Source organism: Amblyomma maculatum, chromosome 9, assembly GCF_055883805.1.
Source record: "Amblyomma maculatum isolate TAMU_Amacu chromosome 9, ASM5588380v1, whole genome shotgun sequence".
NCBI classification, from domain to species: Eukaryota; Metazoa; Arthropoda; class Arachnida; order Ixodida; family Ixodidae; genus Amblyomma; species Amblyomma maculatum.
The window spans coordinates 38,808,204-38,821,679 of record NC_139352.1 but is presented as its reverse complement, the minus strand read 5'-3'; the positions used below and the strand labels follow the sequence as shown (position 1 = coordinate 38,821,679).

General features: G+C 44.2%; 1 protein-coding gene across 1 annotated transcript in view; it reads left to right on the top strand.

The window, feature by feature from the left end:
• Positions 1-11,842, top strand: part of LOC146178881 (uncharacterized) — a 35,991-nt gene extending 24,149 nt beyond the window's left edge. Inside the window, exons 6-10 of the mRNA XM_084580062.1 lie at positions 1,236-1,407; positions 5,220-5,320; positions 6,215-6,359; positions 9,197-9,463; positions 11,700-11,842. Of these exons, the coding sequence (XP_084436188.1) occupies positions 1,236-1,407; positions 5,220-5,320; positions 6,215-6,359; positions 9,197-9,463; positions 11,700-11,842 (828 nt within the window). The remainder of the gene's footprint in view (positions 1-1,235; positions 1,408-5,219; positions 5,321-6,214; positions 6,360-9,196; positions 9,464-11,699) is intronic.
• The last annotated feature ends 1,634 nt before the right edge of the window (positions 11,843-13,476 follow it).

Sequence of the window (13,476 nt, the reverse complement as noted above, 5' to 3'; positions counted from 1 at the left end):
AGTGCCGGCCTAGGGTTTGACTCAATGGCGCCTGCTAACAATGAAAGTTTTATAACATGCATTTATTCTCAGATCGTTTAAGCTGACACAAGTGGGCAAGGGAAGAGGAGCGTACAAACTTTGCTGGTACGTTTAGCGTGTGAGGAAGTACTATTACCAACCTGTACAGCAAAGAACCTACAGCAACCTGTCGGTACAGCAACCTGTACCGACCTGTACAGCAAAGAAGCAGAAAAACTATCAGGCGTCCGTATTGCAGCTGCTCTACTCTGCTCACTGAAGAAGTCGTTGAAACCGCTGGCTTTTATATCCGCAGTGGGTGGTGCCGACGTTCCTTTGAAGCATGCTGGCGTTGAGAAGAGGAAGGTGTTGGCAGAATTGATGACATCAACCGTCCAGTTCGCTGCCACAAACCACGATGACCTCGCGTTGATGTCGATATATTGACAGCCGGATGCAGATAACCACGTGCCAAGAAGAAGGGGAGTCTGTACAGCAAAGAAGAAGAAAGAACTTTCAGGCGTCCGCATTGCAGCTGCTCTTCTCTGCCCACTCCTACTTGGCAAACCCGCTTCGTCTTTTAGTTCGTACACCTGATAAACTTTATTCGTATTGGTACATATCGCCTCAGGTATGCAAAATTGTCTGAGCAGAAACAGCCTCCCTGCCCCGCATACCCTTTACTCCACCGCCTCCACTGCCCATCTCGATCACCTACTGGGACCTCCCACATCAAAACCCCCCAAATATTTTCTTGACCTGTAGACCCGACGGTGGCCTCCTTGAGGTTAGCAGACAGTCAGGGAGGATTCGAGAGCTTTCGCGTTGTCTACTTAGGTTTAGTCATGTTTAAACTTTTTTAAATTTTTGTTTACAGCCCCCCCCCCCCCCCCCCCCCTCATTAAGCCTTAAACAGTGCAGGTCACACTGCAAACTTTGTAAAGCTACGTTGGCCGGCTCAGCGCTCCAATAAGTGAAAGTTCTTATACAATCGGTTTGCATGATCAGCAGCCCACATTTTTAGGAACAGTCAATACATCAAGAAAACCATACAAGAGTTCCATAAGCTCTATAGTCAATCAAAATCACAATCTCCGATACAAAGCACACTAGTAATTAATACAGACACAATATAAGGAGAGTGCCTCAATGCTATCTACGAAATGATTGGGCTGTGTCTGTGCATAATTTCACTTTGCGCTTGTACACCGACTGAAATTTTCTTTCTGGCTCAGGTGACCACGGTGTTCCTGTACCCTATGCACGTGCAGCTGATCGCCCACCGCGGCGTGCCACCCTCGCTGGACGTGAGCAGCGTGAAGGCGGTGTATACTGGTGGTAGTTGCGTGGCCCCCAAGGTGCTTAGGGGACTAAGCCAGGTCTTCCCCGGCTGCATTGTCACCTACGGTATGCTGGCATGTGTTCTTTTCGCTCTGTTTCTATGCGCCGTTTTGATCTATGTTCATCTGAAATGAGTGTCGCCACCTTTTCTCTGAGTTTTATGTAGTCAAGTTGGGAGTGGGCTGTAGTCGCCCAATACTGAGACCGTTCCATAAAGGAGAAAGAGCTACAACTCCCTTCTGGTGCTTTGTCTGAACTCCTTTTGTCAGACTCCTCTTGAACATCGATGGTGGCCGTACCTTGAATCGACCAACAAGCAGCTGCCCCGTGTTTTTGCTACATAAATAATTCTATTAAATAATAAATACACAATAAATACTTCTTGTTTTAAATAAATTCAATAAAAGATTGATATATACAAATTACACATGTATATAAAATCCTTGTTCCGGTAACTGCTCTAATAAACATTGTATTTATCGCAGCTTTTTGAACTCGAATTCTGTTTGAAGAACTATATGTAAACAGCATTCAAAGTGAGCGCGGGTTCACGATTTTACAGTAAATACATGTTGAGGGTCGCCATTTCTAGAGTGTCTCTCGTAAAATTCCATAAAAAATAAACTTTTACGGCTGAATTCAGAAATTCTGGACAGAATAGTATGAAGCTATAAGAGCGTCGAGTTGATCTTGGATAAGAGACCCTAAACAGAAAACAATTCATTGCTGGTAGGTGGAACCTTCGTCCGGAAACAAACAAGTATTCGAATAAAAACTGCCTAAAAAGCAGAGGACTCATTAGAGGGTTCATAAAAACTTTCACTAAAACTATATAATGTGCACGAGCAGTATAAATTCCATCATTTCACTCCGCAACACAGACATATTCAAGGCAGCCTCATTAGCACCTAACATATCGGCAATTTCAAACGTTCTTCCTCTCCCCGTCAACTCAGCTCACGCCAGGGCGGAAGCAAAATGCGAAGAAAGGAAGTCGTCACGATGTCCCATGCCGCCCCTTCCCGCCCCCGTCTTTTGGGAGCGTATAATGATTGCGGTGCACCCAGCAATCTCCGATGACGCCATAGAGAAGAGGGCGCGCTGAGAGGGGTCGCCCTAACAAGTTGGGGTGGCTTCCAGGGGCATTTTGTATAACAATAGTCAGAAATATTGGTAGCACGTACAGTTTTTAATTTTGGCTCGGCTACTTACATATACCACCTCTGTGGATTCTTTGCATTGGAATAATATCGAATAAAACGTTTCAGGAGCCTTTTAACAATCGACGTGAGCCTGGGGTGGCTACTTGTGCCTGACGCAATCCCCACCCCATCTCTCTAGCGCGAGCCGCCTTGCAGGAACGACATCCGAGTTGGAAGTTATGGAAGTTCAAGGTGCGTCCTCTATATAAGCTTTGTAAACGGCTCCCTTCTGAATGCTGCACAGCGTCCGTCGTCCACTCGGCCTCTCTCTTGCTACACCGCCGATCGGTGTCTTGCCTGGCGGAGAACTCATTTTCAAGTAGTGTGCGTCGACGTCGACAAAAAGGGTCGACAGTACTGCGGATCAGCCGTATTTCTGCGTTACGCCGCTTACTGCGCTATCCACAGGCTTTGGTGCTTCGACTTGTCTGTTATATTTTACAGCCACCCGCAAAGTGAAAAAAAAGTGACCATGGTTTAACATGGTTAGAAGATTTACACTTGGGAAAGTGCTGCTGGCTGCACTGTTCGCTAACTCCGAGATACCTGGAACGGAACTCATTCTGGCTGCAGTTGAAGGAAATCGCGGCGTTCGTGAATCATGGTAACCACCAATTCACGAGCACAAAGTTCAAGTTCAAAGGTTGAACTACTTTGAATTTACAGTGGCCAGGCATGACGCCGTACTGAGGTAGGCTTGGGCTAAGCGTGAGCGTTACTGTTGCTACGACCACTTACCTGAGCCACAACTTCACTGACAGTAATTATTCATCTCAGATAAAGGTGAATGCTTTCGTTATTATATTGCCTTCTCTTCTTCCAAAAGAAGTGAAGGTAAGCGGTAGGGATGTAACTCCGGCGCTCTCTTCCGCTTCCTATTATAGCCGCTCGCAAAGAAACTGAAGTGATTAAATAAATCAAGAAGTGGAAATTCTCCATAGAGGGCGAGGAGTGGGAATTACGGCGCGTCCTTAAGTCCCATTCCAAAAAACGAACTAATGCCTGCCGTCTCCTGCATCCACTTTGCGCATTCACGCTCTGCGTAGTTCGCTAAACCACTACACACCTATATTGTGCCTATTTCACCCCTCAGATACTCATTATCATATAGTCGAAAGATAGCACCTCATTCGGAAGCCGACCCGCCATAAAGTTTTTAAACAAGGGACTCAAATGGTCCGGCGGGGCCTAGGGGTAGCATGCTAGCTTTGGAGTTGAAGGGTTGCAGTGGGCAAGACGCATTGATTTATTTGCTGGTTGAGTAATACTACAAGACTAAATGGTATGGCGAGTCGGAAGGAGCTACCAACTGGCATTGCTCATTTTATGGGAGAATACGCCGTTGCTAAAGCGAGGTTTCATATCTTTATCTGGTGGACTCTCACATAATGTGGCAGATTACTACACTATGCTGCTGAGTGTAGGTGACCCGAAACTAAAACGACTGTAGTGCAAGCGCGCGCAGTTAGCATTTGACCTAACCGCCCTAAGCAAGTACTCATTTGCATTCTTTGTATGTAACTTCTCTCTTTTTGTCCATGGCAGCATCCTATAATCTCTTCCTCTGACCTCATTTTGTTTCTTATCGCTGTACTCTTCTTTCTTGCACGGTTTGTTCTAGACAGTTTGGTAGGCGAACTTGGACGGACTTCACTCACGCCAAGTCTGAGGGTGGGTTCTGTAAAACGGCTCACGGCTTGAATGCAGAAAGTGCACCGCACTTTTTCGTTAAGCAGTTGCCTCTGTACTGTGTATTCTTTCCTGCACAGGTCTAGCTACCGTTCTGTTAATAGTGACGAATCGACGAGCATGGTCCGAAGTTTCAATACGAACCAAAGAAAATAAGTTGCTATATTATATAAATGAACAAAAATGTAGGAATGCACATACACACATCTCAAATATCAATCACATACGTTACAAGAATTCTTATACCGTTATAACTTTGTTGAAGACATTCGACGAATGATAATAGAGCCGTAAACAACGGAAACAAAGAGAAGAAAGAAAACTGAAAATATTGTCGTGAAAAATACATAAAACCATCTGCATGTCTACACTCTGTGCAAACGTGTAGGCGTGCATCCTGTTGTCCCAAATGCGGAACATGCTTTGAAGCTTACCAGCACAATCAGTCCAGGTAATTGCAGCCACTTGTTCATTAAGTATTGCGGTAGTTTAATTCTACTACGGCTGTATGCCGTAAATGGTTATAGTCATCAAAAGCTTGTTATATTTATGTCTAAAACCGTACCTTCACCAACTGTTATGCCGAATTCTTTTTCATCCTTATGGAGTGCATTCATATTTAGAAATAATTTGATTCGGAATATGCATGACCTGATTCAGAAAAAGGTTTCTAGGTTCTCAAATTGCAGTTATCTCGTACAATACAAAAGTACGGTGTGGGAATTCCAAATTTCCCTTTTGTGTCACAAGACCAGAAAAAAAAAAAAAAAGAGTGGAGATGAACACATTTGATGCTTTATAAAACATGTCTTCGACTGCCATACTCTACAGCCGCCTGAATCCCGTCTATGACAATTCGACAAATTTTTGAGCAATATACTCAGACCTGAAAGATGCAACGCCCTCCAAAGGAACGAAATGTGTTGTGCAGCCAGTGTTTCAAGAACCGCTGTTCTGACCAACTCTTTTCCTCATCGGCTTGCACAGGGTATGGACTGACGGAGGTGTGCTGCGCCATCGCCCACACGAGGGGGATGTGCCATGATTTCAAAACGGTTGGAATACCTATGCCCTACGTAAGCGTGAAGGTTGGTCAGTGACCAATTTTGACAGGTTGCTTCTCAATTACTCTGTAGGTTTTGTTTTTACTTGTGTTAAACAGTTTGCGAAAGAAGTTTTACTGCTAAGAACTCAGCGCCCCTCAATTCTGTTTAAGTGCCCATTGCCCTAGCCAATGTTTTCACTTGTATCCTTAAAGCCCCATCGCCAGTCATGCTTTTATATCATCTCTGTGTCAAACAATAGCAAGCGCGTTTGCCGCAGTCATTATCTATTGTTGTATTAACAGGCCTAGCTATCCCGTTTCATAAATAGCTACCGATCAGTCTCACACCACCTGTCGTTTCTCAGGTCATATTTCTCAGGTTCTCAGGCCACGTTACCTAACGCAGCCTAAGCAAATGCAAAGACATATGACGGCAAAAACCCCTTAAATGCCGGGAAAGTATCACAGAACCAAATAAATGTTTGTTTGCAATACTGCACCCGTAGTGTAGCATTTTTGCAGTTTGCCAAGTAAAAAATTAAGAGCAACGGAAAGCATCATAGTTAATCTAGTTTAGATAGCTGTTCAGTTTCAAAATTACCAATACTGCACGAGACCCTGAGGGTTCGTAGCAGCCTCCACTTTTATTGCGTCGATGCTTTCCTCCGCCCTTTGGTTTTTAGAGGCATGAGCAAGAACACTGCGAAACAGGGCTAGCGTAGTACAGAGCCGCTGTACCGTACAAGCCCATGCATGAACAAAAACATCTTTGGAATTCCAGGTGCCGCACTGGCACATTGTAATCTAGAGGGATGCTATACCATCTAAAAGAAGCAGCTTTAAGAATGTGTCTTGCTGACGACAGCAGTTCTCGAGCAAAAAAGATATGAGGCTGCAGTTGGTTTTCTGAGATATTTTTTTTTCTTTTTTGCTGTAGGTAGTGGACGTGGAAACTGGCAAGAAGCTGGGTCCCGGTGAATGCGGTGAAATCTGCATCAAGGGTCCGACTTGCTTCAAGGGCTACCTAGACAACCCGGAAGCCGCGTCTTCCGTGTTCGACAAAGATGGCTTCGTCAAATCAGGCGAGTGCAGTCGATAAAAATCAACGCCAGTTCAGCTGGGCAAAGATAACAAAAGGAAAGGTTAAGTGCTCTTAATGGACTCTTCGATGGCTGCACAGCATCCATAGTCAGAGAAGAATTGTCTCAACTACTAGTTGCTGGGGAATACATTTCTCTTTTGATACTGTTGAATTACGCTATAAAAGTGTCAATACATACACAGAGCTTCTTTCGGGAGGCTCGTAAGTTTGTGCTTTTAAATTTTTTTTCGGTCGTCAAAAGTGCTCACTATTGGTTTTCAATGACTGGTTTTGCTGTCCACCAGATAACTGGACAATTTCAATAAGCGTATCCAACACAGTACATATTGTCTCGCATTCATTATTTATGCCCGAGAAAGCGACAGTAAAAGATTACATTGCCAATTACACCTCACACAGCAAATCTTATCACGGTAAGGCAGCTCGACGAAATTGTTTCTAAAGCGGCCCTTTTATCTTTGACGTGCAGAAAAAGTGCCAGCTGCCATTAGCGATTCACGCAATTCACGTTTCTCTGTTTATTCTGTTGCAGGGGAAAGAAGATATAATAAACGCGTAGGGCATATTTCCTCATTTTTCAACGCAGAGGCCAAGCCCTGTATGAACAGTTGCCCTTTTTAACATTCTCTGTTTATTCTGTTGCAGGGGAAAGCAGATATAATAAACGCGTAGGGCATATTTCCTCATTTTTCAACGCAGAGGCCAAGCCATTCCCTGTATGAACAGTCGCCCTTTTTAACAAAACGATACTAAAAGAGAAATTTTCAAATCTTTAGAATAAAATGACAACAAGCTAACTTATTACGCTGCTTAAGTAGCCTAAGTAATGTAATAAGGTTACAGAATTTTGTTACAAATAAACTTCAATTGCAGGAATTTACACTACGTTACTTACGTTGCGTATGTCATAAAGTCGCCGTCCTGACCGTTAACAATAACTACCTGATGGGAGCACAAGGAAGCGTCATGGAGCTGATGCCTCAGCACAGTGATATACTGAGTGTGTAAGTTACCGTGTCGCCAACATTGGAGACGGCTCGAAAGTCATTGTTCACCGCAGCGCCCCATTTTCTCTTGAGTGTCTGAGTACTCTCGCTAAATCTCGTTCGATCCCGGATGAACTCCCGCTCCCAGATAAGGGTTATCTGCCCGGATAGCTGCCTGGCATAAGTTTTTCCTCCAGTCAACCCCTCTCGCGAAACACCTAATCCACTCCTGAGGTACACCTTCCATCTTCTGTCCTCGTCCTAACACGGAACCGCCCAGTCATCCATGTACAGCCTTTGTCAAAAGTTTAGAGACCAGAGAGTTTGTTTTTAAGCAGTATACTATGACTTCTTCAACAGTCGTGGAAGCCATAGCCATTGGAGAGGGTAGGATGAAAAATCTTGTCTCCAGCTAGTATGGAAACCTGGGAATGCATTATGAGCCACAGTACGTATACGGCTCAAAAGTATACCCTGGGCTTTAAACTTTGAAAAGGGCTGTAGATTAGGTTAGTTCGCTTCGGCACCCTCACTAGCATGCGAGTCATGCAATTTCTCATGGCTCATCCGTGCGCTGTTGCGCTGCGCGCGGTGCACCAAGAGAAATAAAAAAAATCCCGTGTTGTTGGAAACCCTTTGAGGAGCCGGGGGCGAAAGTTAAATGACAAATCTTTTTTTTTCTAGCATTGGAATTAGGTGTTCAGACTTGTCTGTAGTGTGTAAAATCGTACTATGGCAACACTGCATGGAACCACAACAATGGCGTTGTGTAGTGCGACGCTACGCTTCAATCAAAGGATAAATCTATGGAAATCGAAAACAAACGCCAGTGATTATATAGCTCATGAAGCATTATTATGAGCACGTGGTATGTATTTTATGCTCATCTGAAGAGAAAAAGAGGGTGGATAACGAGAAGCGGGAAGGTGTACAGAGAATATTGTTCGGCAGCTTTGGATGACACATAACATATGGTAGAAGACAGCAAAAATCTGAAATTCAGCAATAGTGAAATAATCAGAGTTTTCGCGCTTCTCCAACACGCTGGGGAAAAGACTGAAATCTCCAAATTTTATTCTTCATTTAGTTACAATTCAAAATCGTAGCGCAAAATTGCTTGTCCCGCTTTCCCACAAATTTGCGCATTAAGTTTGTTGAATTTCGTTCAAATCAGCAAAAAAAAAAAAAAAAGCTATATCAGTTCCTCTTCAAGATCGGGAATTTCCAAGGTGATTTCCACCCAAAGGTCGTTGAGCTTGGCGAAAATATGACATAAGAGGACGCTAGAAGTTTTAAGGTTTTTCTTTTCCGAACTTTAGAATTGATCTCATCAATACCTGAAATATCAGCAATTTAGGGTTGGCAATGTGACCTGAGATACCTGTTAGGTAATGCCAACTGCTATCATAGATGGACAATCATGTTTGATTGCAGTGGGCACATTGGAATGGCATTCAGTCAATGTCTATCCGCATACCCGTCCACATGCCTATTTGTAGCATTGCGGAAGCCTTGCGAAGGGTATCAGAGAATTTCAGTGTGTCGACGCCATACTCATAGGCGTTGACGGGTTGTTTGGTTCTGCGATGTATATTGAAGTACGTATATTTAGGTCTGTTAAATCCTGGTAATAAATATATTAGTACGGCAAACAGGAACCCATTTTTGTACCATCAGGAACAAGCAGTTCTCTTGCTTCATAATACATTTTCTTAGCTTCCCATTTCTCCTGAATTTCCCAACAGAACTGATTCGACAGTTTTCTTAATGCTCGTGAACTGGGATGATGGGAGGCAAATAAATTAACCGAGGCGTTTCTGTTCCACCGTAGGCGACACGGGCTACTACTCTGCCCGAGGAGAGCTCTACGTACTCGATCGCATCAAAGACCTGATCAAGTGCATAGACCAGCAGGGGGCCCCCGCCGAGCTGGAGGAGTTGCTCCACGAGCACCCAGACGTGGCGCAGGCGGCAGTGATCGGCGTACCCCACCCGGATTATGGCGAGGTGCCCCTCGCCTTCGTGGTGCTCGACCGCCGCCCTGCCACGGAACAAGAAGTTCGAGCCAAGAAGGCGGCCATTACCGCCTACATCAAAGGCAAGTCTTATCTGTGAAGCGAAACGGACCTATTCCACATGAACCATGCATATGAAACTATGGGAATGTAGGGTCCGCATGTTATGAAAAATGTACGTCAGTTTACAGATTTGTTTTATATGTTTTCCATTCTGGGGATATTAGTGGTGGACTGCCACTCTGCTCCCACTTCGCGATTAAGAAGATTCCTCGCGAATAACAAAGATTCGCGTTGGAGGAATCAAAAGCAGGAAACGATAAAGCGATTACACTAAATGATATTTATAGCGATTACAACTAATACGGAACATATCTGTTCCCTATATAAAACCAACAAGATTTCTTCCTCTATCAGCACGAGGCAGCGGAGGTGGCTCAGCTACAGAGCCAGTAGCAGACCCGTGCATTTTCTTTTCCTTCTTCCTACAGCCACAACAACAACAACAGAAGAATAAGAGGTGGTGAAGGGTGGCAGTTCCTGGACATACGGGGCTGGGACGGTAGGGCAACGCCACTTGCGGCGGGGGCTAGACTGCCACATAATTTTTATCTGCTGTAGGCTGTCATTGCACCCGCCACCGTTTTGGTGGTGGACGACGGCTGCTGCTGCGGCGCGCGTCTTTCTCTCACTGTTCCTTTTCTTTCTTCTTTATTTTCTCTTCTGTTTGCTTGAGGCAGCGAAGGTGGCTCAGCTACAGAGCCAGTACAGGCCCTTGCATTTTTTTTCCTACTTCCCACAGCCACAATAACAACAGCAAACATCGTCTGTAATTCCAGTTTGAATAATGACTTGTTTTAGCGATAAATACAAGACACGGTTTCTGCGGCGCTTGCACACGCGCTTTGTTGTATGACGAGCCGACTTGAGATTCCTGTCGTCCTTTATTAGAGCCTCCCCCTCCCCTTCTATTGTTTTGCCCTCTCTGGGGAATCATTATGTATATGTAGCATAGAGTGTTTTGTATAGTGATTTGATCTGTGATTAACGTGGGTTTTTCTATGTATGTATGTACCCAATAAATTCTCTTTAAAAAATATTTTAGGTGATGGAAGTAAGGAGTTCCTCCGACAATTTTCTACGAGGTTTACTCTTGTTGTAAACAGCAGAGTGCTCGCGCTAATCTTACCAGTACTTGAAATATAGAAAAGCGGGTTTGGATGCCATGATGTCCGGTTCCAAGAACTAAAGCCACACAAGTGTTATTATTGCAAAAAGCCTGAATGACATTTATATTGTGTGTATGTGCAGGACTTAGTGCTTATCAGACCAAATATTGTCCAAAATAACTGTATTTGAGCTTGGAGATTATAATTGAAATTAAATATTTCCTAATTGATCAGAGCTTGAGAGGTGTCTGTTGCTCTGATGTTAGCGTTCACTGGATGACCACATATCCAATTGAACATATTGCACTCCTTTATGTTTTCTATTTCCCACTGACGCATGGCTGTGTGTTTTCCTGATTTCATGTTTTTAATGAATTCTATTCAACCTGTTGCACGTTTTTGATTTAGAGCGTTATTTGTTGCATTGCAGTTATTTTCATTGCAGTAGCGGACGAGAAGAGATTGCCGAACTCTTCGGTTTAGGTGCCAGCGAAAAAGCCATAGATGGATATGGCGCTTCGTTGACTTCTCTCGTTCCTGATTCAAAGTTGTGGCACAGTAGGCCATGTGTGCGTTGAGACTTACATTTATTTTTCTTAAGCTTGTCACAATTGTAATTTATCTATTGCTCAAATTCATATTTATTACTCTCATCTGCCGCTCATGAACATCGTGCTTGTGTGTGGCACTGCAATGCAAGAATCAAAATTATTGGGGCAAAATGCTTGAACAAAATATGCGTATATAACTTGATAAGACCAAGCTTTATTCAAAACATGCCATAAAGAGAGCTTGCAACTGTATTTTATTGTCTCCGTAGTAAAAGCTAATTACACGCAATTCATCGGGCTCTTGACTTTCCGCACCACTATCAAATTTAAAAAGATTCAATTGACATTTTGCAGGTGTATCCTTTCATTATTTTTGTTCTCAAATCTGCACAAGGAATCTGCTCAACGTACAATGAAATTTCATTGATGTTTAGCGTACATTTAGAACGCACAAAGGTCGTGTAAGAGGGCTTCAATGCCACTGGGCGTGTGGCCCCCGTAACTTCAATTCTTTATTGCTCAACGTGGTCAGAGAACATATTACATTGTTTCCAGCACGACGTCAGAGCAAACATTTTGTCGAACTATTGAAATTCCAGATCTCGTGGCTCCCCACAAGCAGCTTCGTGGTGGCGTTGAATTCGTGGACAACATCCCGCAAACTGAGACGGGGAAGCCGCATCGCCGACAGCTCAGAGATAGCTACCTACAGAAGAAGGAAGCCTCGACTGTCCAACACTGATCAATGGCAACGCGAAGTTTCGCAGCACTGTCTATCGCCCCGCTTTTGACATTTCTAGTGATATGATGGTGCCTGAAAAAGCCGATATCGCACTGTTTGAATAATGCTCTGAAATCGGCACTTCAAAGTTTCGTCAAGGCCTAATTGCGAAACGTAAGTTCCGTTTTGTGTAGTTAGACACGTGTTAAGGGAGTGTAGATTCTTTTACAGAATCAGCACAGGGCTGAATATTGATTACACACTATTTCGACAATGGCGTCCGAATTCTTCAAATATATCCTAAGTATGGCAGTATAAATCTTAAATCTTAGACCTCTTTTAAGATCTCCGAATTGATAAAAAATATGACACCTCAAGGAATATACTGAGAACAAAATTTCATTTAGGCTGATGGCGATGTTATACATCCTACCGAAAACCGTTTGGTGAATATATTAATTATTCTTCTGAATAAAAGTATGAAGCCCTGTTTTAGTGTCTGTCCAGATCAATTTGGTGATGCACTCCCCAGCGTCAACTCGCTGATGAACTTTCACCAAACTCTGTGACGAGCGACCAGAAGAGGGGCGGGCAGCAAGAGTCCTGGACTTGCGGAGCTGGTCACGGCAGCGGAATAGAATTCAGACTTAACAATCGGTTGGCATAGTAGTAAATAATTATATGAGCTCTCGATACAAGAGTATGAAATTATTATGTCTAACGGAAGAAAACCACTTAGGCGAACACCACTCGATCGACTGAATATTTTACAAGTAGGCGCTTCTGTATGCTCTGTTTCTCTTAATATTGCTTGCACATCTGCTCACAATCAGTGGGGCTGTTTCAGTTTACACTACGGCCGCGACATTACAGCTTACATAATATGCTTCATTCGCCGTCGATGGCTTTTGAGAAACTCGTTTTCAAGCCAACACGACGGTCGCCAATACGTCATGACACGTACTTGATTTCTTGTTCTGTATACGGGCAGGCGGTAAAGCAAGGTGCGATGAGAGGCACATCTTATGGAAGCGATAAAATGAATCTCTTTATCGAAGTCTGTTGAACTTGCCAATCAAGACAACGGCTTGGCCGCCTCTTGAAGGAGAAATCCGTCATTACCATACTAGCCGTTTGATCTCATTTGTGCGACGAAACGTGTGCTATTGAGTACTATACCTCAGCGTAAACAGACCACTCTCGTCTGTGGCCTGGTGGGGCTAGGAGAGGTAGGTCACCGCCGCTTGCGGTGGGGGCTAGCCTGCTTTGAATTTTTATCTGTTGTAGGGCGACCCAGCCGGGCTGGCGCAGTGGGTACGGCGCTCGACTACTGTTCCCAAGGGCGCGGGATCGAATCCCGGTCTCGGCGGCAGCTTTTCCATGGAGGCGAAAAGTAAGGCGCCCGTGTGCTGTACGATGTCAGTGCACGTTAAAGAAACCCAGTTTGTCGAAATTTCCGGAGTCCACCACTACGGCGTCTCTCGTAGCCTAAGTCGCCTTGGGACGTTATGCCCCACAAACCAAAACAAACCAAATCTGTTGTAGGCCGTCATTGTACCCGAACCGCTTCGGTTGTGGTGGACGGCGGCTGTTGTTGCGGCGCGTGTCTTTCTCTCCCAATTCTTTTTTTCTTTCTTGCCTATTTTATCTTTTGT